Source organism: Sander vitreus, chromosome 10, assembly GCF_031162955.1.
Source record: "Sander vitreus isolate 19-12246 chromosome 10, sanVit1, whole genome shotgun sequence".
NCBI lineage: Eukaryota > Metazoa > Chordata > Actinopteri > Perciformes > Percidae > Sander > Sander vitreus.
Genome location: NC_135864.1, coordinates 6,405,153 through 6,432,496, shown reverse-complemented (window position 1 = coordinate 6,432,496; position 27,344 = coordinate 6,405,153). Strand labels below are relative to the sequence as shown.

The following is a 27,344-nucleotide window of genomic DNA, read 5'->3' as shown; positions in this document are numbered from 1 at the left end:
ACTACAAAATAAAACAGGAAACAGAACATAACAGAAAAACAAGACTACCACAATAAGACTGAACAAAATACCAAAACCCTGACAACAGCCGAGTGTTTCCACAAAGCATAACCATTAGCTTTAGCTCACCAATAGCGTTGCATGCAACATCATTTTAAGCTTGGTGATTGGATGTTTTGTTGTTGACTTCTCTCCGTACTTTTGTATGTACACAGGTTTGGGACTTTTTATTAAAGAACACCATATTTTGACTGAATTGATTTTCACATTTGTACAGATGATTCGAGAGCTTTGGAAGTGCTCCAATAGGCAGTCACCTAACATTTTGCAGAACATGAATAGGACTTTTACTTTTGGGACCTCGGATGCCTGAAATAACTCCGACCACTTAACACAGCTTTATTAGCACGATGCAGGAAGAGCGTGCATGTTTAATAACTCTTCCTGTGAATAAATAAAATTTTCTGCTTTAGAAATATGTCTGTACTCACTCACCACCTTCCCATTTTGCATAACGGTCTGCGCCCAGAGCTGTCTCCTTTACACCAATCTGCTGTGACCTCTTTTGCAAGGCTAACAAAGGCTCATTCTTAATATTGATGCATCAGTGTTTGTTTTGCTGTCTGCTTTTTGTTCAGATGCTGAAGTCTCTGGAACTGAGGGTATTCAAACCTTAAGCACTTCAATTACACTTCCCTTCCCTTCAGCTTACTCTCTTTTCTCCCCAATAATATAAGCCCAATTATATTTGCGGTGAAAAGGGGAATTAGTGTTCATTTTGAGATTTGCATTCGCTAGGCGTGTATCACCACAGCGTGTACAAGCCTGAATGTTTTGAGTAAAAAGTTGGACTGGCTGCATGTGGGTTTGGAATGAAAACCCTAAAGCCACAACAACACAAGCGTTACTTCTTTAGGCAAACAAACAGCCATTTCATATCCCCTTTGTATGCCTCAAATCACAGGCTTTTATTTTCTAAACGATTCACCCTTTGTGTTGTAATATGTGGATGTGAATGTCTTTAAGATTTGTTTCCATCTGCCATGGCAATATTATCTTGGTTTTTCCAGAGTCTAGTTTTTTTTTTTTCTTCTGCTTATCCAATGACAGATTTAAAATATGTAAACCCTCTTTCTACAGGTTTGCATGCACTGAGGCGAGCACTGGGAGGGTCTCACCAACCATCAGACCAGCAGCTGATGGGGACAGTGACGGTCACTCGGCAGGACCTCCAGTGGGCCATGTCTGTTGTGAAGCCAAGTGCCATGAGGGAGGTCGCTATCGACGTCCCAAAGGTATAGCAATCTCTCTCGATCACCTCTCCCTTTCTCTCCAACTCCCTCGTTCACTAATGAACACACCGGGCCCTATTCTAACGATCTCACCGCACGGCGTGAAGCGCCTGGCGCAGGTGCGTTTAGGGCGCGTACAAATCCACTTTTGATAGTTTAATGGTGGAAAAAAGGGTCTGTGTGCCAGGCGCATGGTTCAAAAGGGTTGTACTTAGTGTCTTGATTAATCATAGGTGTGTTTTGGGCGTAACATGCCCATTCATCCCCCATGTCATCCCCCATTCCCTTTAAAAGCCAGGCGCGTTTGTACCTTGGCGCATTGCTATTATGATGGCGGATTTGCTAAACACAAATGGGCGCAGGTGCATTTTCTATTTAAGCCACGCGGGTGCTGGACGGGAAATTGACAACTGCGTCGGTCTTAAACTAGCAAAGACACTTGCGTCGAGCTTTGCGCTGCGCCGGGTGCAAGATGGGGCCCACCATCTCTTTCTGTTTTTAGACTAGTCCAAAACCCAACAATTTTTTTAACTCAATAAATACAAAAATGTCTTTCCTTCGTCCTAATATTACCATAATATAACACTAATACTAATGGTGCTTCCTTATTGCATTAATTGAGCTGTACACAATTTGTAGCAGCCACAAGTTCTTCGGATGGTTCCTTATCCCTCTGGCCAAGTTCCTATGGTGGAAACAGACTATACGTAGGAATAAAGGGCTGTCTTCAGTTATTGTAGTCAGGGAAATAAAAGAAAAGACAAGACATACAATTGGAAAATTGATGCCTTCCAGGCCTGGCAGCAAGTTCCTAAATCTTGCCAAATGTGTCTGTGTTAAAGAAATGCATGTTATTTAAGTTTATTAGCACCTCATTTAAGTTTATTAGCACCTTTCTACAGCAGACATCACAACGTGGATCACATGAAATACAACTATATATATATATACACACACACACACACACACACACACACACACACACACACACACACACATATATATATGTATGTATGTATGTATGTATGTATGTGTGTGTGTGTGTGTGAAAAGAAAACAAAAACATTTGGTTACACTTCAACCGAGGATAAGTGCTACATATCATAGAAGACTGAGGGGAAAATCATGCAAGGAAAAAAATAATCATTTAGAGGCCTGCCTTGCCTAGTTTATGACATCATCCTTAATGGCACAATCTGTATTGGATCCTTTGTTTGTAATCAGCATTAGTTTGTGTCTCAGTTGCATTCAAGCTTGCAATGGCCCGGCGAGGACACATACTGGTTTACATCTCTCAGTCTTTGCCTTATTTAAAGCACAAAGAATATTTCTAACCCAAACAGCATCACCACTAATTGCCACAAGAAAAACTAAAAGCTCATCAACAGCAGCTCCCTTTTCCCTCTAATGCACATTCAGAAAATCCCTTAACTACGCTTTGGACCACTGACCACTGAATCACCAGCACTTAAAAGATGGGGTCAGGCTGAGGAAGAGTGGAAATGACCCTGTGGCCATTTTAGCCTCCACTGCAATGAAGATGAATCACTTTGCTCTCAGCAGATAGAGGGAGAGAGAGAGCATGGGAGGGAGGGGAAGGAGGGATGAGAGGACAGTGGTGAGACTCCAGGATGTTTTGGAGTTTGCATGTGCAAGACATAACGGACAGGAAGAGGGCTAACATCATCCTCCACCGGTAATTGAAAGCAGATCAAGTCGCTGACGGTTCCTGCCAGCAACCATGAAAAAAGAGGGAGAGGAGGAGAAAAAGAAACGTCCCTTCTATCCCTTCACCCCCACCCGCCTCCCCTCTTCTCTCTGCAACACTCTGCACTGAGCTCACCCAGAGACGTTTAGTCCTTGCGGCCGGTTCCTGGAAACTAGAGAGAGGAGTGAGTTTGGGTTTGGAATTTTTTGTCTATCCCCTAGCGCAGCTCAGCTGAAAGGCTAGCCGCAGAGCCCCGGACTTGATTATATCCACATGAGTGCAAACATTTGTTTCTAATCCATTTTATATAAGAAACTTCCAGTGGTGCCGGATGAATACACGCCTCAAGTTCCTCTGAAACCTTCTCAGATCACGTATCTAGAGATTTGAGTTTTGCAGATTATGCCTCTCGATTTATGTTATATTTAATACAAATACATTGAAAGTTCATTCTTAATCCTTTGTTTGTTTTGTGACAAGACATTCTTCCTCTTTTTGACATAGTTCTTGTTTACCCAGTATTGCTATTTTATTTATATATATATATATATATAATCATCTTCCACAGTGAGGTCTGGCTTTAATATTGTCATTTGGCAGCTGTATAACAAGCCCATTTATTCCTCCTCTTAAACTTACTCCTCTTCTCCCTTGGGTTTTTTTTTTTTGTCTGAGAAGTCCCCCACACCCTCCTTTCAACCCCATCAAAGGGCCAGAGCCTTAGAGGCCCCTTGTAAAGTTCAGAAAACAACAGTAAAAGATAATAACTGGGTCTCGTACAAAAAGTAAGGGAGGGAAGAAGGAGGAAAAACGCAGCACAGCGAGGTGTGAGTCAAAACATTGCCTTCTAATTCCACAGACGCTTCATTCGTGACAAAAAGCACCTTGCAATTAATGCAACGTTATATTGTTATATCTTACAATGACTCCATTAAGTCTGCAGAGACTTAACCAAAAAAAAAGGCAATAAAAAGGGGGAAGATGAGAGTTCACAGTGTTGTGTTGCACATCTGCTTCCCTGGTGGAAAGAGGGGATGATTGGCAGGTCTGAGGATGTTGTCGGTAAAGTCGGAGGATAGAGTCCTTTTTTTAAAGCTCCAAAACCACTAAATCTGGTTCAGATAGCAGTTTCAGATTGCAGGTCATTCTTAGCATTTGTTTTGAATTCATGTTCTATACCTGATGAATGGGGTGTACTCCCTACAGTTTGGCTATATATTATATGAATTTGAACACCCCTGCTTAACACATACAAATAATTCATATAATACTGGGTAAGCTCTCATGTCACAAATCATAGAAATGTTTACTAAAGTGTGTGTGACATGTGACAACGTTCTTTACAAGGCCTCTTTTTTCCCCATCAGGAAGTACCTTATCAGTAGTCTTGCTATTTTAGCTTATTGATTACAGTCACATCTCTGTCGATCAGACTGCAGAGACTTAGTAAATATTTAGTTCCTTTTATTTTCTGTTATATTACGCTATACTTACTATTACTATGCAGCTGCAATAAGAGACTTTTCTGAACCCTTTCTTTTTTGTTGTTGGTGCATTTGTGAAACTCTTTCCGAGACCTCACTGTTCCTCGCTGAAGAGCAACCTTTTTAAACAAAGACGCTACAGGACATACATCCTCATTCCGTTGTCTATGTTTGCTTAAGATTTGTCTAATGGGTTTAATACAGTATACACAGTATGGAGTAGAACATGAAATGGCTTTGTGGCATTTTTGAGCTCGTTCAACTCTACATTGAATTTAGCCTCATGTATATCACTACCCCTTAAATGGATTAAGTGCTGTAGGCACCGCCATGGCACTTCTTTTATATCCAACTCTTTTGTCTTCTTTGCTTTTCTTTGTTCCTCATCCATCTCTTTACCCGTCTTTCTCCTGCTCACCTGTTTCCTCCGTTTCTCTCTCTATAAACCTGTTTTACGGTTGCTTTCATCTCACTGCACTTTTTTAATTTAATTTCATTCCTCTCTTCACCTTCAAATGAGCGTTCTGGTTCGCTTGCATGCTTCCGGCCTATCTCCTCATCTCGGCAACACTCCTATCTCTCCCTTCCTCTCCTCCCTCCCCTCCCCTCAATCCGTCTTTTCCTCTGTCTCGCTCGGCGCTGTCCATAAATTGTTCGGTATTTACAGTATGTGGCCAGACGCCAGGTTTCCATTAGGTGCTTCGTTCCCCGGAGACGGCGCCGGTGGCCTGGGATGTGTTACCTCTGGATGGAGAGCAGGAGGAGGGTGAGGGGGAGAATTATCAAGAGAGGGAGAGGAAGAAGTGAAAAGGCAGCAGCAGTATTTAAGGTGGAGAGCGGGAGACGGCATGATAGTGAGGATCAAGTGGGAGAAGAAAGAAAGGAGTGCAGTAGAGATAAGACAGATAAGAAGCAAAAAGACGGGGGGGGGGATGAGGAGAGGAAGGTAGAGGAGCACTGCATTTACATGCACTGTTGGTTATCTGATTAGCGCTGCAACTAAGGGTTATTTTGATGATTGATTCATCTGTTGATTATTTTGTCTATGTGGCCCATGCACCTTAACATCCCCAGAGCCCCGGATGACGTCGTCACATAGCTTTTTACAGCCCCAAACTAAAAGATATTCAGTTCACAATCATAGGAACTAGAGAAAACTATCAAATATTCACATTCGAAAAGCTGGAACCAAAGAAACAACATGTTTCCCTCTTGTGTGATCGAAAATCATTTGGGATTAATTTTCCTGTGAATGGACTAATTGATTAATCAACAAATCATTTCAGTTCATACCTGAAACACAAGAAACACGGTTTCAGTAATCAGGGTAGCAGTTACAGTAAATAAAGGTAGATCCAAAAAAGAAAAAAAAGACAGGGAGAGAAAGATGTGGGAGAAGGGAGGGTATAATGGATTGGTAATGAAGAAGGAGACAGGAAGGATGAAAGAGAGGTCTGAGAGGGTTTTGGATGAGGGCTTCTCTTCTTATCTGCTTTATCTCCTCCGGTTGTTCACTGCCGGACTCTCTCCCTCCCTTCCTCCCTCCTTCCATCTGTTGGACAGACAGCTGTTGGCTGACTCCGTCTGTTGTTATTCACTCTGTCCAGAGTCTCCCTGATTCAAGCCGAGCCCGTCGTTCCTCCATCTCCTTCCAAATATGCTTTTATATTTCACTCCCCTTCTCTCCTCTCTCAACTCCGTCATCCGCCTGGAAGAACTTGCAGTTCTCTGCAATATACTCGGGTGGTCAGAAAATTAAAAAGAATCCTCCTAATGGGTTACATAAGAACATCAGTGACATCAGCATGCAATCAGAGTTTGTTTGGTCCATTGCATTTATTGTTGGCGATGTGTTTGTGTGTTGAGCTGCCACAGAATAGTACTCTATGATACTTCAGAGTTAGAGCTGTATATTAGACCAATGTTGATCATTTATTAGTACTTGGCCTCTCATTGTTGTCCACCTCCAGCTTAAAACATTTGGTGCCTTTTGTTGGATTGCATGTTATTGTGTGATTGATTATTAGCACTGAACCTGGCGCAGTCTAATTCAGCATTTTGATTGGATTCCAGACAGACATTGCACTCTGCTAGCTACTTCTTTTTGGTACTACATATTTTTCTTCTGCTACTTTTTCATTATCATCATCATCATCATCACCATCATCATCATGTTCTTCTTCCTCCTTGTCATCTTCATCTTCTGCCTCATTATGTTCATCTTTTAATATTATTCATAAATATTTGTAACCATTGTTTATATGTACATCATGGTCCAATGCAGCAATGTGTATTCAGCAGCTTCAATCAAACATACTGGTATTAAATTTGCCTTAAAAACTGATTTTGGCTAAATATTAGAATACTGGAGGCCAAACTCTTATGCTGCATTCATGTAACCTTGATGCTACATGAAATGCTAAGGTTTGTGAAATATTTGTGTATGTGTGTATTGAAATAAACCAAGATTGAAGGGTCTTTATTGGGCATTTCATCTTTGACATGCTTCATGTAGCTTGCCACTGCACTGCAATGTAAATGTAAATCAAAAAAACATTTCTGTTATTTAACTTACAAATAAAGAATTCCCTGATTTTACCTGGTCTGCTCCTTGCAGGTCCGCTGGTCAGATGTAGGCGGGATGGAGGAAGTGAAGCTAAAACTGAAGCAGGCCGTGGAGTGGCCTCTGAGGCACCCTGAGGCCTTCATCCGCATGGGGATCCAGCCACCTAAAGGCGTTCTGCTGTATGGGCCCCCAGGCTGCTCCAAGACCATGATAGCCAAGGCCCTGGCTAATGAAAGTGGGCTCAACTTCCTGGCTATTAAAGTGAGTTTTCATCACCCCCTGGCCCTGATTGGTGCATCTGAACAGGGAGCGGTGGAATTTTGCAAATCACACTACAGGCTGTTTTCTATGACCTGCTTCATGTAGTTCTAATGGAACATAGGGTCAGTTTCAGCAAATATGACAGAAAGTTAGTTTTATAAGTCTAACCTACTGCATCTTTAAAGTTTGCAACAAAAGAATGTTATTCCACTGACTGACATCATATACAGTACATTCTCCATTGATGCTTTGTGATATTTACACTGAGTTTGTGAGTTAAATATTCAAACCCATGTTTTTTTCATAGCTGCACCATTCCATCAAAGTGAAATATTCAGGATGTCTTCTGCATTATTTCATACATACATTTATACATTTATTTCTCCAAATTCCAGCCTGACATATTTGCTATCCTGGGAAACTTGGGATTTCCACTACAATTTAAAAAAAAAAAAAAAAAAAGAAGTTTTGCGTGTTATGTAATGAGTGGTGTGATTTAAGAGGTCAATATACATCTAATATATAATACACATTTAAAATAACAAACAAAATCATCCACATATTGCATACACAGTGTATTGATTGTGTCAAAGTAGTGGTAGTGGAGATGTTTCCCTGATGACCTGGAGGCTGTCTGACTGCCCAACTTCCTGTGCAGAAAGCTTCCCTGTCTGACCTTTAACCTTGTGTTTGTCCCCTCTCATTCATCACCCCATCCTCTCTGCCTCCCCCTCGGTCACCCGCACCTCTGCCCATTCAGGCCTGGCTGACAGAGATTGATTGATCATCTTGTTGGATTTTTGATCAGTAAACATTTCCAAAGCTGTTGCCATGCGAGACCGAAAGCTTCGACAGAATCTCTCAACCAGGGTCATTAAGCCATCGGCAAATGCGGGTGGGATTCGCGAGCTTTGCTTTTGTCTGTTTTGTTTTATCGCTTTTTTATGATGTCGTGGTATGCAGAGGGACAACGTTCTTTGGGTTTTCTTTAAATGCAGACAAATTTTAGTACTTTTTTAATCCTCCAATTATGTCTAAACTTGACTCTTATCCAGAGTCCACCAGCCTGACAAGACAAGACTCAACACTTCACAAATGTACAATGTTTTCACTTTTACTCTAGTGTAGGAGACATTATCATTGTTGCTGAACTATGTTTTGTGTTTAACACCAAAGTGATTTAAACGTTGTACCATAGTCTTGTGCGGCAGTTTTCAAGTCATGAGGAAGAGTATCTGCTTTATGAAAAGGTTAAAAAACATACTGTCCCTCCCGCTGATAGCCGCTCTCCAGCATCTGCAATAACAGTATCAGGTTTTTCCAGTGCAGATACTTTAAGGCTCAGTCTGTTTCCTCTGTGTGAAAAAGCCCTATTATCATCTTGTCAATTTCAGTTTCCTCCCACTGCAACCATTCAAACGCACACACGCAGACACGCACACACGTACACGTACACACACACACACACACACACACACACACACACACACACACACACACACACACACACACACACACAGTGCGTTTCACTATCTTTGTGGGGACCCGTCATTGACATAATGCTTTCCCTAGCCCCTTATCCTAACCTTAACCATCACAACTATATGCCTAAACTTAACCCTTACCCTAACCCTAACCATAACCTAATTCTAACCCTAATCCTAAAACCAAGTCTTAACCCCCAAACAGCCCTTTGTAGTGGGGTCCAGCATTTTGGCCCCACAAAGCTGTCCGGACCCCACAAGAATACTGTATTCCCAGTTTTTGGACCCCACGAATATAGTTAAACAAGAACACACACACACACACACACACACACACACACACACACACACACATCCACACATCCACACATCTGCAGATGCATGTGTGCACAAAAACACACACTCGTATCTCTAAACTGTCAATGGTTTTAAACTCACCATGTCCAGTCCTTGGCTCTGCCTTAAGAGAGAGGAACCTGGGATTAATGAGTCAACCTCCACACTTACTGCAGGAGACAAAAGGGCTGGGAGTTAAGTGTCGTCTCCTCCGTCAGCCCAGAGGTGTTGAAAGGGTGGATTGCAGGGGAGGAAGTTCTTCTGAGGGCTGAGTGGATGTTTATCTGCTTCAGAGTGAGGGAGAGAAGAAAAGAGCGAGAGGGTATAGGAGGTTCAGTTAGTCGTAGTAGTTGTAGTAGTAATAAAAGTAAGATTAGCAGTGGTAGTAGTGCAAGTAGTGTTAGGTGGAGTAGTAGAAGCAGAGGTGTTTGTGGCAGTATTTGTGGATAATGTCCACACTAACCCGGCAAAATGCAGTTAGCGTGTGAAAAGAGCATGCAGCACACAGTACGTGTCTTTGTGACATTTCTGAAATGTTTCCCGTCCACACTGAAATGCCCTAAACAATTGGTAAATGGCTTAATCTCTTCTTCCTCCTCTCTCTTTGTCAGCAAACGACAAAACCATGCTTTACAGCCACCATCTGGTGGGACAGACCGACTGGTTATTACACAGGCTCTCCGTCATGACTTACATTGTACATCTGAATTACACTATTTAGTCGTTGTCATTGTTTTTCCATTTATGTTGTCAGATAACTAAACACATGTCAAATGATTTCATTGAGGCTCATAACTTCTACCTCTTAACCAATAGATCAGAATTTCCTCATTCATGTATAATAATGCAATACTGTTCCCATACTGCTACAATGTACCTGGAAATGTTTGTGCTACAGTCCACACTAAACCATGAGTGAAAATCCTGGTGTTTTTGAACGTATCCACTCTGGAGATCATAGTCGAATAGCTCAGTTTTGGGGTAAAAAAAACTTTTTAGTGTGGACGGAAGGCAGAAATGGAGACGTGTTTTCATAGTTTTGTGTGAATGTGGTCTTGGTAGCGGTGATGGTATTAAGAGAGTAAAAGCTGCAGCACTTAATAGTAAAGTAATTGTGACACAGTGGCAGAAATATCCAACAAAAAGTTGCATCTTCTAACAAATCCAGCTGTCCATGTTGCACATACCGGTATTGTTGATCTAAACTAAATGTGGTGCTTTGTTTTGGTCACAAGTTTTGCCTTTGAGAACATGCCAAAAATCAGATTTAATTTGATGTGTACTAAGAGCAGCAGTGGTAATAACAGCAGTGGTAGTAGAGGTATTAGCAGTACTATTGTACCATCAATGGTGTGGAAAGTAGTGAACATGGTACTGTATGAAAAGGTTTCAGTGAGAAATTTCTTAATTTGCCAGCGGAACCACATATGTTACACACAAACATAAACCAGTGAATATATGAACAGTACTGTGGAATTACACCACACACACCCTGCTGTCCTTCATGACATTCGCAACTCTGTTGCTCTTTTTAAGCTCCAAAAGACGCCACAGAACAGCAGCTGCTGCTCAGAATGTTAGCTCTCAGTACAAACCATCTACAAACATTGTGGCACTGAGTAATACTTCACAAAACATAACCAGGATTTGTCAGGAGTGTCCGGAAGATGATGTCAGTTACTTACTGCTGCTAGATACTTTAAACTCAACCTCAGTCATCATCTGTAGGGATCTTTACATCATGAATGGAACAAAACATAGCACTCCAGCTTGATTATTTAATAATATAATGCAGTATCTAGACATGTTTTCAGCAGTTTTTTGAGCAAATTTTACCACTCAAATAATGTTTAAACTTGACTTTTTTAGGGTCCAGAATTACTGAGCAAGTATGTTGGAGAGTCTGAGAGAGCTGTGAGAGAGGTATGTACATTTGCCTTCCATAACCTGATTATTGCAATGAAAGTATACATTCATTATACTATATTATTATTATTATACTATTTTGCAAGCTGACATTCTTTCTGGACCACATTAACCATCCAAACCATTTTTAGTTGCTGATGTAATGAACAGATGACCTGAGATGTAATTTATGACAATAACGAGTGCTGTATTTCCTGTGTGTGTTTGTGCTGAGAATGATTCATTGATCCTGTTAAAGATTTTTCCCATTTTCCTCTCCTCTATTGTTGCCAACACTGCTTGCAGGTGTTTAGGAAGGCGAGGGCCGTCGCTCCCTCCATCGTCTTCTTTGATGAGATTGATGCTCTGGCCAGTGAAAGAGGAAGGTACGTTACTTTTAACACCATAGAAAGAGGTCTAGAGTTAGAAGAAAATATGCCAAGAGGCTGCAAAATGAACAGGGAAAAACACAGTCCCTGCCCACTTGATGAATGTCTCTAAAAGTTCACTGTTGGCCACGGCTACTGTCCACTGTTCACTTTTTTCAGCACTGTGGTCACTCATTGTCCAGAGATGACAAATTATCGCACAGTCATCGCTGCGCTCTGCTTTAATTTACCATCCCGTGCCTGTGTCCCAGCTTGTCTCACAAAGATTCACTTATGAATGGATGGAGCAAACATCCCAAAATATCTGCATGACTGCACTATCAAAGCCAGCCACTCGGGTTCCCATGGTGTCCTCTTAGACTTTTGCGGCTTTTCGCTACCGGCGAACACAGAACTCAGTCTTGTCCGGAGGCGCTTTAGTGGGATGGCACTGGGAACATCTGTGGCTTAAAGGAAAGAGGACGGGGGGCGGACAGAGGACACAGACCGGAGGCACACAAACACTTCATTGTGCCCGTCCACGGCAGATGGGGAAGGCCAAATATGCAGCATACTTCCTGGTAAACCAGTCGATGAAACTAAATGTTGTAGGAAGGAGCACAGAAAGGCCAATGAGCTGCCCCCATAACTTCTATTTGGGAGCCCTCGGTCAGATGCTTTATAAGATACACAGCATCTAACACGTTACACATTTTGTTTTTGTTAAAAGTCCCTCCCATCATGAAATATGGTATTATATCTTAACAGTTTAACAAAAAAAAAGTATTGAATATGTAAATGTCTAACTTTTCTCATTAGAATCACCACCATTCATTACAATTCTCATCACAGGATTTCTTAACACAAATACGTGTTAAAAAAGAGTTTGTAAATGCCAGTAACTCAATCCTCTTATTGTTGACACTATTTTTCTACCCTTATATCCTAAACGATTAAACCATTCAAACTACTAAGCTAGATAAGCCAGGCCATTCAGTAGACTGCACTTTGGAGTCTGCATTGTTTCCCGAAGCAACCTGGCACATCGTTTTTGTACTTTGATGATTTGTGTAGTCTTGACTCACTTCCAGTGTACAGGATACAACTCTATTGCAACTTGTCTTCATCAATCAGTTTTCTGTCGGTGGGACTGACAAGTTCTGTCTTCTTTTTATGAGCCCCCCTCCTTATCTTGATGTTTAATTTTGTGAATGTACTCGGATCCCCCACCCAGCTGCAGCCAGCTTTCACCAATAATGCAGTGCAGTGTGAGAGTTTGCCGGCTTGCTGCGACAGACGTGGGGCTGGACCCGTGCCTCCAGGCCACTCGCCATTTTAATATTGCACTTAGCGCTGATCTATAAAGGTTATTTATTGGTCTCATTCACTTCCTGCCATGTTTAATCAATGAAGTGGCTCGCGGACGCCATCAAGAATTCAAAACTGTTGACACAACCAGACAGCCTCTGTTGTAGTGTGTTGTGTTTTTTTTTTTGTCTTCCTCCCTCTCGAGGCAGGAGATGAGAAGCACCTGTAAATCTGTCAGCCTACCTGCCACGAGTCTCAACTGGTGGAATGAAATGAAGAAGACAGAAAGAAGAGAGGCAAACTAGGGGAGACAAAAACAAGACTGTGAATGCTAGAAGCAGAGACTGACGGATGAAAAAAAGACAAGTGAAAATAAACTGGCTGACTGAGAACCTAGAGAAGATAATTACGAGAAATGAAGATTGATGGATTTGGAAAAGAACAATGAAAAGAAAGTGAAATGATTCAATGAAAGTCCAAAGTGCTCTCTCTCTCTCTCTCTCTCTCTCTCTCTCTCTTTCTCTCTCTCTCTCTCTCTCTCTCTCTCTCTCTCTCTCTCTCTCTCTCTCTATACATTTATGTATTTTTCTTCTCTCCCTCCCTCATTGTCTCTCTGTCCCTCCTCTCCTTTTCTGTCACCCTCATCCTCATCTTTCCCCACTCTCTCTATAGTGACTCTTTTTCTGACATCCTCTGTCCTTTTGTCTCTCCCTCTATTGCTCACTCTCTTTCTTTCACCACCTTTATTCTTTTTTTCCCCTCACATATTTTTTTTCATCTCATATTCTCCCTCTCATACCCCTTCTCTCTCCAATTCATCACTTTGTCCTCCTCTCCCTAATCCCCTTCCCTCCTTTCCTTTTCTCCCCACTATCCTCCCCTCATGCAAACTTTCTCCCCCTCTCTTTCCCTCTCTTTTTCTCTCCCTTCATATCTCAGTGACAGAGCTCCTTTGTGTTCTCTGCGGCCTTGTCTCTGCTAATGACGTCTGGCACTTCCGCTGGCCCTGTCAACAGACTGCGTGTGTGTTTGAGCTGAGAAGGGTGGCTGTCTGCACTGCACTATGGAAAATAACAACCTTGTAATACAGTGGCTAACACATTGATGAGTTTCTTAAAAGTTTAAGGCTTGTGATATTCTATATTATTTTGTACTTACTGTAAACAAATCCTACTAAAAGTATTGCAGGCGTAGGCAATGCCTGATATTTGTTATTCCTATGTGCCATAGAGCTCCATTGCTAAAAAAAAAAACATCAATGAGCAACACTGTTGCACTGGGTGACATGTTCTCTCATTACCATGAACACACACACACACACACACACACACACACACACACACACACACACACAGTAGTTTATGCTAAGTACACTGTGCTGCTGCCCCAAATACTCACTAGAGCATCAAATGTAAATTGCTGAAAATAGTTCCCATCAAATGCACTGTTTACTCCTGTTTGCAAATAAACACAGTGCTCAGCTGTTAGGGAATTATTTAGCCTTTTGTTTTAAAATGAACCATGAAATGGCACACTCACTTTGTTTGATCATTTCTTTAACAAATTAGGGGATTGTGGATCTTTTGCATTTTTCGCAAGAATGTTCCATTTATCATCACAAAGGGATCTTCACATCTTTTATTCTTTTAGTCATCTCTAGCACACTAAAGAAGGGCATGTCTCTAACTTAAGTTCTCTGTATTATGTGAAATGCATGAATGCACACACGCTTTCATCTTCCACATCACATCGAGGTCATGGGGACACAATTTGAATCCCATAAGAACAGTTACCGTAACGGCAAAACGGAAATACATTAAATGACTATACGGGCTGTCACTTGTTATTTATTATTCCAACTATCATTCGAACATCACAGAATTACAGTGTATAGCTTCTTCTAAGTTACCTGTTGGCTTGTTAAATGAAGCTGTGGATGCACTGCGAATGAGTTGCGCAGTGTCAGTTTTACAATGTTGGGGAGAGGCAGTTATCAGAAATGGGGGTTCATTTAATGAAAGTAAGAATTATGACTATATATTCTATTTTGCACACACAATATATTGTGCTGATCTTAGAGTATGGACATCTGGGTGGGATAAACTCCAGCATTTCCAGACTTTGCTAGATTGGCAGAACAGAGGCACTACATTTACAAGTCCAAACAAGGTGACATATTTGTGAACTTTGTCTAAAGGAAGGCTGCTTTATTTTGAAAGAGATGACGTGTTTTCAGTTGCAGTTCAGTCATACGTCATTGGCAGGAAAGCTCACTTTTGCTGCCAAAGCCTTTTCTTTCTTGAAGAAGCATTGCACTAATGAAAGAACCTGCCATGAGACTGTCAGTGAAACTATTCAGAAGTTCTCTACAAGTATTCACAAACTGGAGAATTTTTGTCATTACGTAATAATAAAAAAAAAAGGACTTCTGGGAGCAGGACATTGCATGGTGCTGCTACATATTTGTATAATCTCTCATTCATCCATCACACATTCATTTCCATTCTATTTCCCTCCATTATTCCATGCGTCTCTATTCTATACACATTTCTTCTTTCCACCCTAGTTCCCTACATTTCTTTACAGTAGGCTGTTCATCCACCCATCCATCATTGATCTGTGATTCATCAGTTTACGCCATCAATAATTTCCCCAGTTTCTGACTAATTAACATACGTCCCTTTCCCTCTCCATCAACCATCCATCCATCCATCCGTCCGTACAAACGTCCATCCACACATCAATCTCATCTCTGTTTCCCTCTCTTTGGATCCTTTCCACTCATCTGTCTTGTGTTCCCATCCACCCCTTCAGCTCGTCGGGCTCCAGTGGTGTAGGCGACCGGGTCCTGGCTCAGCTCCTGACAGAGATGGACGGCATCGAGCAGCTCCGAGACGTCACTGTGCTGGCCGCCACCAACCGGCCCGACATGATTGATAAGGTAAACAGACGGTAGCTCTCCGTCTTTAGCTCCCCTTCCTCCTCTTTGGTCCCTTATTGATAAGGTTAAGGAGATGTTGTGTGTTTGTCTCTCTTGTCTCCTCCTTTCCCCTCCCTCTGTTGGACATGATTGATGAGGTTAAAGGTCGCCTGCTTCGGTCCGTCTTCCTCGACTCTCTCTTTGGATGCTGTCACTGCATTGTCTTTGTGCGGTTGAATTCATCGCCAAAGTGTTTTGTACACCTTGTTTGGTTTTGGTTTTCAGGTGCAGTGTTTGAAGTCATTTCGGAGCTTTTGTTCTATTAGTTTGGTGTGTTCGGCTAAATGGCGCCAAATCACTTTATGCCCTCTTCCAAAAGATAAAATAGAGAAATAACTTCAACACACTAAAGGTTTATGAGTATACGGATATGGCTGTTTCCATTTGAAGACCATTCAGATTGAGTGTTAACCAGACTCCAAGCTCAATCTTTTAAGATTGAACATTAGTTTGGGGAGCCTGCTCTGTATTTTCTACTGCACAAGAGGCGTGATCAACGGGCATAATTCAAATGACTCTGTACGCAATTGGATAGTCCTTCAACCAATCAGACCAACGATCCGGGTGACGTAGCAGCGACAGCGGCATCAACGGGTTGCTGCCATGGAGTGCTGCACTTCGGTGGCCGGCTTGTTGAATGTAAACAAAAAGCTGCTTGGTTGCTTCTCTAACATCATCGTGTTAAACCCGCCAATAGCGCGCCAGGTGGATAAGCCAGTTTGTGATTGGTTCCCGCAAATTTGTAACGGAAGCAGGATAGCTAAACGTACAGGTTTCCAGCCTGAGCTGCAGGGCGAAATGAAATCGCCGGCAGATCGGGCTGGGTTTACCCAGTCTAACCATGATATTGATATTTATGGTTTTGAGTGACGTGTCTCAACAACTATTCTATGGATAGCCATGAAATTTAGTATAGACGTTCAAGCCCTGCAAATACCTGCAAAACTAATGACTGTCTCATTAGTCTCAGCTGCACTTTGTTTAGTGTAAGAATGTTAATAATTAACCGTTTAACTGTTAACTGACAATAAGAGTTTTGACCGATTAATACTATCAGGTAAACAGTTAAAAATATATATTTTTTACAGTATTTAAAAAAAGTTTGTTGTATGGTAAATGAAAAACAGGCTATACAGTCTATTTCTTAGCTGCTAGTTAACTTGCTAGTGCAAACTTTGTTTTTTTAAGTTTGTGGCTCTGTGCTGGATGGTGCTCACAGCGGAGAACTACGTGACACATGCCACTATATCGATGAGAACTGGCGGGTTAAATCTGCCGTCCTACACACACAGTAATCTATGCCAGGCAGACACACAGCTGAGCTGACAACCTCGCAGGTGGATGATGTGGAGACAGGCTCGGACATATGCTCTACGGACAGCTGCGGACTTGTCAGTCGCACGGATATGCAAGCATTTCCAGTAAAGTGGCAGCATGTGTCCACAACAATGCACGCAACATTGTGGCTACACGACCGGTACAAGCCTGCAGCTGTCCACAGACGCAAAACAGGGGAAATATGTCCGAACCTCCCGTAAGGGTGAACTGGGACTCAGTTAGCTGCTTGTCAGTGAACTGTTAGTGATCGGTTAACAAGGGTCGGCTATCGGTCTCCTTATCAGCATCCCTAGTAGCTAATTAACAAATGTTAGCCTGCTTACATGCTAAATCAAATTGGTGAACATCAAGTTAGCATGAGGATGCTAGCATACTGTCGTTAGCATTTAGCTCAAAGCACTGCATTTAATAAACATTTTTACATCTCATTTTCAGGTTCTAGCTACAGGTTGGGACCAAGCATTAATTGGGCCCAAGCAAAGCCAATGAACAACTACAGCAGAGTAACAATTGCACTTCTCATACAGTCAATTTAAAACTCACAACAGGTGGGAGTAAAACATGCATCTCTTCTGTCTATCTTTTCTTCTTTCTTTCTTACTTTCTTACTTCTTCCCCTCCATGACAATTACCCGCCTCCATTTTCTATTTTTCTACCCTTTTATCTCCTTCTCTTCCCATCCACACAAGCTTTCTTTGGTCTCTTATCCACCCATCTCCGTCCTAATGAAATTTCCTGAGTGCTGATCAAAGACGGAGTCTGTGCCTTGTCAAAAAGCACACAGGAAAGGAGAATGTTGCGGTGCTTTTCAAGCTCCTGCTTAGGAAGCCAGCGAGTCTCTGTCTTTCTTCCATTTTTTTGTTTTTTGGGTGTCCTCTTTAACTTACTTATACTGTCATATTGCTTATACTGGAAGGAAGTGTTTTAATCTGAAATAGCATAGCCATTATTAAAATATAATAAAGAATACAGCACCTAAACTGACATTGCATTAAGCGATTGCTATTAGACTTTTTCTCTTGGTGATATTTTGATCGGTCATGAAAACATTTGACTCACATTCTCTATAAAAGAGATTTGGAAAATGTGTTTGAGACGATTTCCGTCACACTAAAGTTTTTAAGAAAGCTTTCAGAAGCATGTGCTCCTTGCCCCAATTGATAAGCAAGTCAAAACTGAATTTGATTCATATATTTTATTCTTAAGATTGTATGTAGACGTAAAAGTGAAGTAAAGAGAGTTTTTTTCTGTTATCTTACCTAAAATTTCACTTTTAGCAGTTTCTCATTTGCATGATTTTTGAGACATCAAATTACTGCAGAAAGCCAATTGTTATCAAGTTGTTTTAATGCACTGACGGTACATATGCAAATCATTGAACATCATAACCTTACACTTTGAAGATAGAATCATCAAATATGTTGAGCTATTGATGATCAATTTAAGTTGAAATTTATGTTTTGTATTTAAACCATTACATATTTTCCTTATCTTTTCATTTCAAGACATTTGCCACTCCCTTACTCTTTCAGCTCTTCCATGCAAACACAAAAAATATTGATTTTTATATATAACAATCACAGATGTCAACTTAAAAAAGCGTGTCAAGAGTCGGCGCATCTGCAGCTGTTTTATGTAAACTAGTAACCGATCACTGCAAACGTATCAGCACTTGGAGATACTCCTCCACATACAAATGTGGGGTAACCCCCCCCCCCCTCCCACACACACACACACACACACACACACACACACACACACACACACACACACACACACACACACACACACAATTTCTAGCCCACTTTTGATGGAATGGAATTGATCCATTGCTGTGGTAGGGGAATGACAAAAACTTCCTCCACCTCTGCAACTGGTTGCTGGCTCATTTCAAACTCCATTAGCATTGAGCCTGCTGAGAAACTGTCTTGAGAGTGTGTTTGCATGTGTGTGTATATCTGAGAAGAAGGAAAAAAAAGATGCATAAAGAGGAAAAGAGAGAGAGAGAGAGAGAGAGAGAGAAATAAAGTCTCTTAACAGTAGGGAGGGGGTCATGCCCCTGTGTGGACAGATGGGAAACCCCAGGCGTCCTTCCACAAGCCTTCCTCTCAGGAAGTGGTCTCCCGGGCAGCTGAGAAATCAGATTACCTTCTCCCGCCTGCACCCCCTACTGTGTGTGTGTGTGTGTGTGTGTGTGTGTGTGTGTGTGTGTGGCAAGGTTCAAGTAATTTGAATGAGAAACCTATTATAAATGGGGAACGGAAGCTGCCAAATGGACAGATAGGCACCCCACATTCACCCCCCCACCCCTCCACCCCCTACGGCTTGAGCACCCTACCCGCCTTTACTGCCCCTTTGCCACCATCGACACTGACTGTCAGTTCACACCGGAGATAGGCAGGCATTTCCATACCAATGATAGGATATGATGGGACAAATGAAGATTAATGGGGCGCTGGGGTGTCAATGAAGTCATTGTCGACTCTTGGTGCAGCAGAGGAGGCTCCTGGGGGCCTCAGCTGTTATGATGGACAGAGTGGGAGGGATGGGGAGAGGAAGGGAGGCGGAGAAAGTGGCATTTACTTTAGTTTGAAAGGAGCAGGCCCGATGTCCATCTTTCAACCACTGCTGCAGGACAGTGTTGATTTCTTCTTCTTATCAAGTTTAAACAAGGTTGTTTTGAGTTGGGGAAACTCTTGCCTCATCTGATTTAGACTCTGCAGCACTTTTTCAATCTCCGGAGTTGTATTAATACCCAAAGCCTAACTTTTATTTAACTAAGACATCCTGTCCTTTTGCACAAAGTCATCCAACTTCCTCTGGCCTTTGTATTACATCAGTGACAAACATGACCAGGTATGCAACAACATACAGACATAACGTGACTAATGCAGCTGAATCACATCCTAACAAACGGAAAACAAAAGATAACAAATAGATAGTTTCCACACAAGCACACAAAGTCTCGCCACTTCCTCTTGTTTTTGTATCACCTTTGATGCATGTTATGCACAATATTCACAGCTACAGAATAATCTGTTCTTGTGCCAAACACATACACACATTTTGCCCTCTTTACCTTCACAGCATCATCTGCTCTTTTGGGGAATAAAGTAATGGTCCAGTGGCCAATGTCCATTCCTCTGCATGGTGACATGTCACCAAACAAAACGTCCCCCCCTCCCCTCCCTTCTCGCCTCCACCTTAAAAAAAACGTTACACTTCCTCTTTCCTTTGTACTGCGCCAATCACCCAAGCCCACCTCTGACCTGCTGTGACAGGGCTGTGGTGATGGATTAGCACCACCAGGAATATTTATCCTGCTTGTTCAGTAGGAAGAACCCCCTGTCACTCTGTTTGTCGAGCAGCTGTCCATCTAGTTGATTGCACAAACAAACACACATACACACACTCAAACAAGATGTCCCTCTTACCATTTGTAGTTTGTCTATAACCACATTTTGACTTATTTTTCCTCCTTCAGTTTGTTAGTGTTGGCGGCATATTCCTCAGGAAAGATTGAGAGTGTTGGATTGTTGTTTACCCTAATGTGCGCTGGGCTTCATCCATGCTATCAGGAGGCAGGAGTGCTTACAGTGGAGAAGATTACTTTCAGATGGGTCTTTGTTTGGGACCAGAAGTTCCCAACTGGGCTCTTATCAGAACAAGGGGCGAAAACAAAACTGAGGCAATAGAATTAGAGTTGAAAGGACAGTATGTCTGTCCTGAACAATTAACAAGGCAGTCAATGGATGATGAGACTCCAGGGCCTTGACACTTGTGATCTCATATAACAGTTACTATACATTTCAGACAAGGAAAGAACATAGAATGTGTGAAGGGTTGCAACTACAGGTTGACATTTTTCAAATTACTTGTTTTGTCTGACAGACATCCCAAATATGTTTAGTTTACAATGATATAAAACATAGAAAAGCGGGAAATCTCTGTTTTTGAGAAGATGGTGCTTTCAGTCCACTAGTGGCATGCCTCTATGGATAGCAGTAACTAATTGTGTTAGCTTAATAGCAAATGTTAGCATGGTTAACATGCTAAACTAAAATGGTGAACACAGTTAAACCCGCTTAACATCAGTAGGCTATAGCCTTGTCATTGTGAACTTTTATGCATGCATATAGGCGTTAGCATTTCAGTTGAAACACGACGTGCCTAAGTACAGCCTTACAGAGCTGCAAGTGTGACTATAGACTCCTAATCATGTTGCTGTATAAATGTTTAAAGTTTTTAGCAAATTTTGAAAAAAAAATCATAACTTAGGCCACTTTCTGAAACTTTCCACTGTAATTTGCATCTTCCTGGTGATGGAGTTGTGTGTGTCGACTAAGCAAACACCATCTGATCTGAAAAGACCGTAAGATGTGGTCGAGGAATAAACTGTCAACCTCAAATTAGCAAAATTGTTGTCACTTACGTTACTATAAAATGATCTACTGACCATTTCAGCACAGGCTTTTTTCCAGCCTTCGATTTCAACCACCATTTGTTGGTTAAGTTTAACTTTGCAAACATTGTGTCATCCACGAGGTTGTCAAATAAATGTAGTCACTTTGGATGCACAAATATCCTCTTGAGGACACAAGATCACATCCTTCTCAGCTACTGATGAAGTGCTTTCAGTAAATATATTTTATAAATATAGGTATTCTTAAACTATAATTATACAGACAATTTGTGTCCTGACTGGTGAGCACAGTTGAACCACCTACAAATGTCCTGTTTCCCAGCGTTATTTACAGTATATACACATTTCACTCACTGTGTTGATGAACTTGTGCCAGAATGCTGTTTGAGTCACCTAACAGCCCTCCAGGTGTGTTACCATGTTGGAACAATGACAACAAATAAATGGCTGTAACACCTTCCTTCCTGGGAATGCTGTTTGCCAGATGTTGCCGGATAAAACGCTAAAGTTAGCTCTGGTCTAAATATACAATGTTGGAAATTGCAAAATTGGGTGTAAAACAGGCTTAAATAAGTTGTTTTTTTTCTGACTGCAAATAATGAGTGATTCAAAGATCAAGCCATTTCTTTGCTTGTACTGTATGCAATCAGTCTTAACATGGTTTTAAATAAAAGATCCTTTTATATACCTTGTCCTTTCTATCCACTCATGTTCTGTGTTAGATCTGTTCACATGCTCCTCCCTCTGAAAATCAGACCCTTGTACTGTAGTGTGGCTTCTGAACAGGAGATGGTGCCAAACTTGACATGTGTCAGTTATTTTGACAATTATGATCAATACTGACAATTCCTACAGATTAAAAGCTTGCCAGAATAATTGTGAATGCTTAGAAAATATTTCAAACCTATTGCCCCTATGGCCCCTATGTCGCTCAATGGATAAAGTGAGAAACCTCTGCTGTTAGGGGTTTAATCCCCACTGAGGACAAAGTATGTACTCAAAGTGATACAGTGTAAGGCATGTAGCTAAAAGTGATGACTAAATGCCAAGATGTAGCCAACTTTCTTTGTGGCTGGCAACAGCAGGAAACATCACACTAAAACGAGTTTTACCACATAAAAACAGGCTGAAAGTGATGTCTCAAGGAACTGTGTGGTATTATTTAATATTCTGTAGTATTAGATTATGATACTTTGTGCAGCTTGTGCAGTATCGCAGCGCCACATTTTTATGTTGTCTCTCTAAATGTGGCAGTTATTTGGTTGTTCTATCCATTTTTTCTGTCATTCACTGAAATCTAGCTCTACAGATGTACGGCACTGAAACATGAGCCCTCGTGAGATATTTTATGAGCCTTCATGGTCTTGTGGTCTTGTGTCCCAACACATGCTTCCAGTAACACCCGCAAGCATTGTAATTGTACAACATGTGACTATTTCATGGTCACTATTTATAATTCTAATTCATGCTTGTTTTTACAGAGTTAGTGGTCCTTTTTAATCTTAAGACCCACAAAATGCACCATTTATATCCATTAAGTGTGCCTCTTTGACTGTAATTTATAATGTCATGCACACTGCAGTGCAACTGGCCCCGTGTCGTCTTCTTAACAAGCTTGTCTGTGTTGATAAAACTGCATTCATTTATAAAGTCCTTCTGTTGCCTACTGAGCTTTAGCCGGAGTCATACAAAGTAAATACCCGACATCAGGCCAGTTTGAGCAGCCTGAACATCTGCCAGTGTTTTCAAGCCAGTCTGGACGTTGCTAATTGTAATCACAGTCAAATTCCACCAGACTGTAATTAGTGGGCCACTTGGTAAATATTCAGGCATTAGCTAAGTGCAGTTTTGATTTTTTCCTCTTGCATTTAGAGCTCACATCACTGTGTGTGTGTGTGTGTGTGTGTGTGTGTGTGTGTGTGTGTGTGTGTGTGTGTGTCCAGGCTTGCGCGTCGCAGATTAGTTGTGTTTAGCCAATGATTTATGCTTTTATCACTTGCCTGGTAAACCAGAATGACATTCATGAAAGTGATATTGTGACTATTTAGAAAGTGACAAATAACTTCTAAATAATATGAAAGAAAATTACATTGACTCTCTTACACTGTGTTGTGATTGAAAGTCATTGTTGTGTGACACACAACTAACAATTCATGGTTGATTAATCTGTCGATTATTCTTATAGAGTAATCAACTGATCTATTAAATATCAGAAAACTCAAAGTAATGTCTGCAAATTGCTTGTTTTGTTCTGGAACAATTGCCAAAACCCCCAAAATGAGACAAAGTTGAAGTGGTAACCCCATCTGACTCCAAAGTAAAGTAACCTACAGTGTGTGTATCTGATGCAGATGTGTGCGTTTGTTTATGTGTGTTGGCTCGTTTAAATACTAAAGACTGTACGTTAAGACTTGGTGAAGAGAACCTCTTATGAGTCTTTGTTATTTGGCCTCACACAAGGGCATCGGAGGATCCTTAAAGTTTTCTCCGTGAATACCTTTTGTTTTGCCTTTTCTTTGGAAGAAACCTCCACCTGAGCCATGCCTCCACTCAACAGGAAACAACCCTTAGCTAAAAGAGCGACTATAAGCCAGCCAGTCAAAACAGGCCATATTTTATTTTGGGTTGGACTGACGTTATCATCTCCCAAGCTTTGCTCTCTTCTCGTGACGAGCCAAACATGATGGAATCTCTATTGGTACTGTCTTAAAGGATAAGAGCTTATTCACTGTTTTTTTTCCTGACTGCACAGTTCTAAGTAGGGCCCCCCTGCCACAGTACAGGGTGTCCTGCTAAAGCTGAGCCGAGCTGTTGATATTCTCCACACTGTAGCTATTAGGGTCTCTCTGCTTAAATGCTGTGTTCTGTTTAGCTGTTTTCATTCAAAGTATTGTTCTTTATATTAACCACTAGCTGCAGATTTGGTATTATTCTCTTTGCACAAACACTGTTCTCTCACCATCCTGTTTTGAGAGTATTTAAAGTATTTCCTGCCCTGGTTGTGTTTCAAAGATGCAGTAATGAGAAGGCAGAGTGAGAGTTTTGGCTTGTGGCTTAGTGAAGCTACAGTGGCAAAAGAAAACAAAAATGTGTGTGTGTGTATCTTTGCAAGCAAGTAATGGGATACCACCTAGGGATGGATGAGCTCTGGGAAGCTGTGTGCATGCGTGTTAGTGAGCATTGGGGGAGCAGGATCCCCAGGCAAGTATCAAACTTCAAAGGCTGTATTAGTATCAGCTTACACATGTGTGTGCATCCAAGAATACCACCACAAAAAGCCTCCTATCCGACCAGACGCAGAAAATACCTGCAAGACCAGACTGACTCTGGTTATCTAGCCACAAAAAGATTTAACTCAGTGGGAGAAAGTGTAATAGCAAGTACAACTGAGCTTAACAAAGTTCAAGTTTTTAACAGTGTTATAGGAATTCCTATTTTGATGTAATATAGTATGCACAGTAGAAAAGCAGTCTGTCAGATATACATATCGGGCACATAAACACATTTGAATCAACTTTAAGATAGGGAAAGAAACTGCTTGTGTTTTTAGTTGGTGATCAAACTACATGCATGTGTTTTATCCATTTGCTCTCTATGTTAAAGAAGTAAAACACTTGCCATTTGTAAATCAAAAGACACTGCATTTCCGTCAGCTACTCCTCTGTTTTAGTGAGCTAAAGAGAAAGACATGATGATGGTGAAGGGAGGTGTGTGTGTGTGTGTGTGTGCGTGTGTGCGTGCGTGTGGCGGGGAGGAGGGAGTGAGGGTGGGATCAGGAGGAAATGAGGGCTCTTTGTGCTCTGCTACCTGGCAGACATCTCCAGCATGTGTCGTCTTGCCTCTTGGCAAGCCGAGACCACCGGCGCCCTTGGAATGCTCTCAGTTCAGGAAATCTCGTTTATTCTCACAAATGCTACTCCTAACCCCCCCCTCCCCCTCCTGCAATACTGCTGCAGAGCTAGTATATTTTCCTCTTCTTACGTCTCTTTATTGCACTTTGTTTATTGCCTTTCTTTGTTTTTCTTTTGTCCTCCTGTCTATGTGTCTCTACGTCAATGACAAAGACTCTTCTGTTCTCTTTATACTGATCCTTTTAACATGGCAGAGTTGTTATATTAAATGAGTGTGGGCAATGTTACTAATCAATGAACATAAACATGAATGAATTACATTCACCATGATAGCAGTTTTTATCAACCCTAATGGGCGCAATAAGGGCACAGTGGTCTTTTATACATTGTGGATACCATCCAATCAGTTGCTTTCTAGCCCGCGCATACACACGTGTAAATCAGTATATTCTAGTTGCAGTGCAGATGATTAGGTGTTACAAAGCAACAACAGCAACACTATGTTGCACTAACATGATGGTACTGTGCCTACCTGAAAAAGATTGGTTGTTGTCAACTCAGGTTAAAGCAAAGCAATGGTTTGTGCTTATTCTCTGTTCAGTTCAAGAGAGCTTTATTGTCTCTCAAAGGGAACATTTGATCTGCAGTTGGCGGAACAAAAAACAACAAAACACTTTAACTTTAAATTCTAGCTTCTGGTGTTATCTAGTGTGTTAGATGGCAGTTATGGTTAGTCGACACCTAGTCTATATCCTTGGTGTTTAACTTCCGGGATTGCTCCCATGCAGCAGGAAATTCCGCCGGATGCATGTATTTCCCTTGTCCTTCCACTTTCTTTGTGTTGGAATTTTACATTCGGTGTATTTATGGACTATGGTTAACTGCTAACTAATTAAAAGGTAACTGTATGTGCCATCTTAGGGGACATTGGACAGCTTGTTTTGGCTTTCTCTAGTCTGTGTAAAAACCAGGCAGTCGGAAGGAGTCAACATTCGCTACCATCAGGATACAGTCAGACCCACATACAGAATAGAAGCTGGTTAGGAGCCAACTAGGGGGATGCAACAAATAATACCCCCTTTGTATGTTCCAAATATCCCCTGCTGAAGCTCCCTGAGCCCGGCTCTCTGCTCGGGGGATCCCAACACCACATTAAGAGCTTCTTACAAGTGGATAAGGTGTAAGTTTTGGGGGGATTTGAAATGGGAGCTGGAGGAGTGGGTACGGTAATGTCACAAAGGGAGCTACTAGCTAGTATATCTCCTTTTTTTTCCTGTGATAAAAAGCAGGTTTGTGCCTCCTTTTTTGTTCACTTCAACAAGGTCCATTGCCATGTTAGGAGAATGGCTAAACAAATGGGCTATTATTTGCTGCAGTAATTCCAGAGGTCCACTGGACAGGCCGGGGGAGTAACGGTATCCCAATGTATATCCTCTGCCGGCCTCAGACGTCTTCATCAAGATTTAAGTTACCCATTGTAGCTGAAATGAAATCAATCCCACCAGGCTCTTCTGTGAGGAGGACCATTTGGCTGTCAGAGTAGGAGTTGTGTTTCCATGTAGCTGAGCTGTATGTATACATCAGTGTTGGTTAAGCATGTGGTTAAGTAGATTCCTTTGGGCACTATGAGGCCTTTTGCTTTTTTGTGTTAAACAGGAATAACTAACATTAGGATTAGGGCTGAAACTAATGATTATTGACTATTCTCATGATTACTTTTCCAATCTATTCTCAAATCGTTGAATAAAAATAGCCATAACGATAATAACCTGAAGATACATGTTTATATTGCCTTTTTTGTTGTACCAGCTGTCTAAAACCAAAAGATTAACATTGACATAACAAAAAAAGAAAAGAAAAGCAGCTTATAATCACATATGATGAGGCTGAAACCAGCAAATATTTGACAATTTTGTTTATCAATTACTTTTTGAAAACAAAGAATTTTCTGAATAATTGTTGTTAATTTTTGGTTGACTTATCATATGATGCTTTGTCTTGTTTATGTGTCTGTGCCAGAAAGGGGAGAAACTGATGTA

General features: G+C 41.4%; 1 protein-coding gene across 3 annotated transcripts in view; it reads left to right on the top strand.

The window, feature by feature from the left end:
* Nucleotides 1-27,344, top strand: part of afg2a (AAA ATPase AFG2A) — a 146,600-nt gene that overhangs the window by 44,152 nt on the left and 75,104 nt on the right. For all 3 annotated transcript variants that reach the window (XM_078260061.1, XM_078260059.1, XM_078260060.1), the window contains exons 11-15: nt 1,141-1,295; nt 7,102-7,311; nt 11,001-11,054; nt 11,343-11,422; nt 15,527-15,653. In XM_078260061.1, the coding sequence (XP_078116187.1) occupies nt 1,141-1,295; nt 7,102-7,311; nt 11,001-11,054; nt 11,343-11,422; nt 15,527-15,653 (626 nt within the window). The remainder of the gene's footprint in view (nt 1-1,140; nt 1,296-7,101; nt 7,312-11,000; nt 11,055-11,342; nt 11,423-15,526; nt 15,654-27,344) is intronic.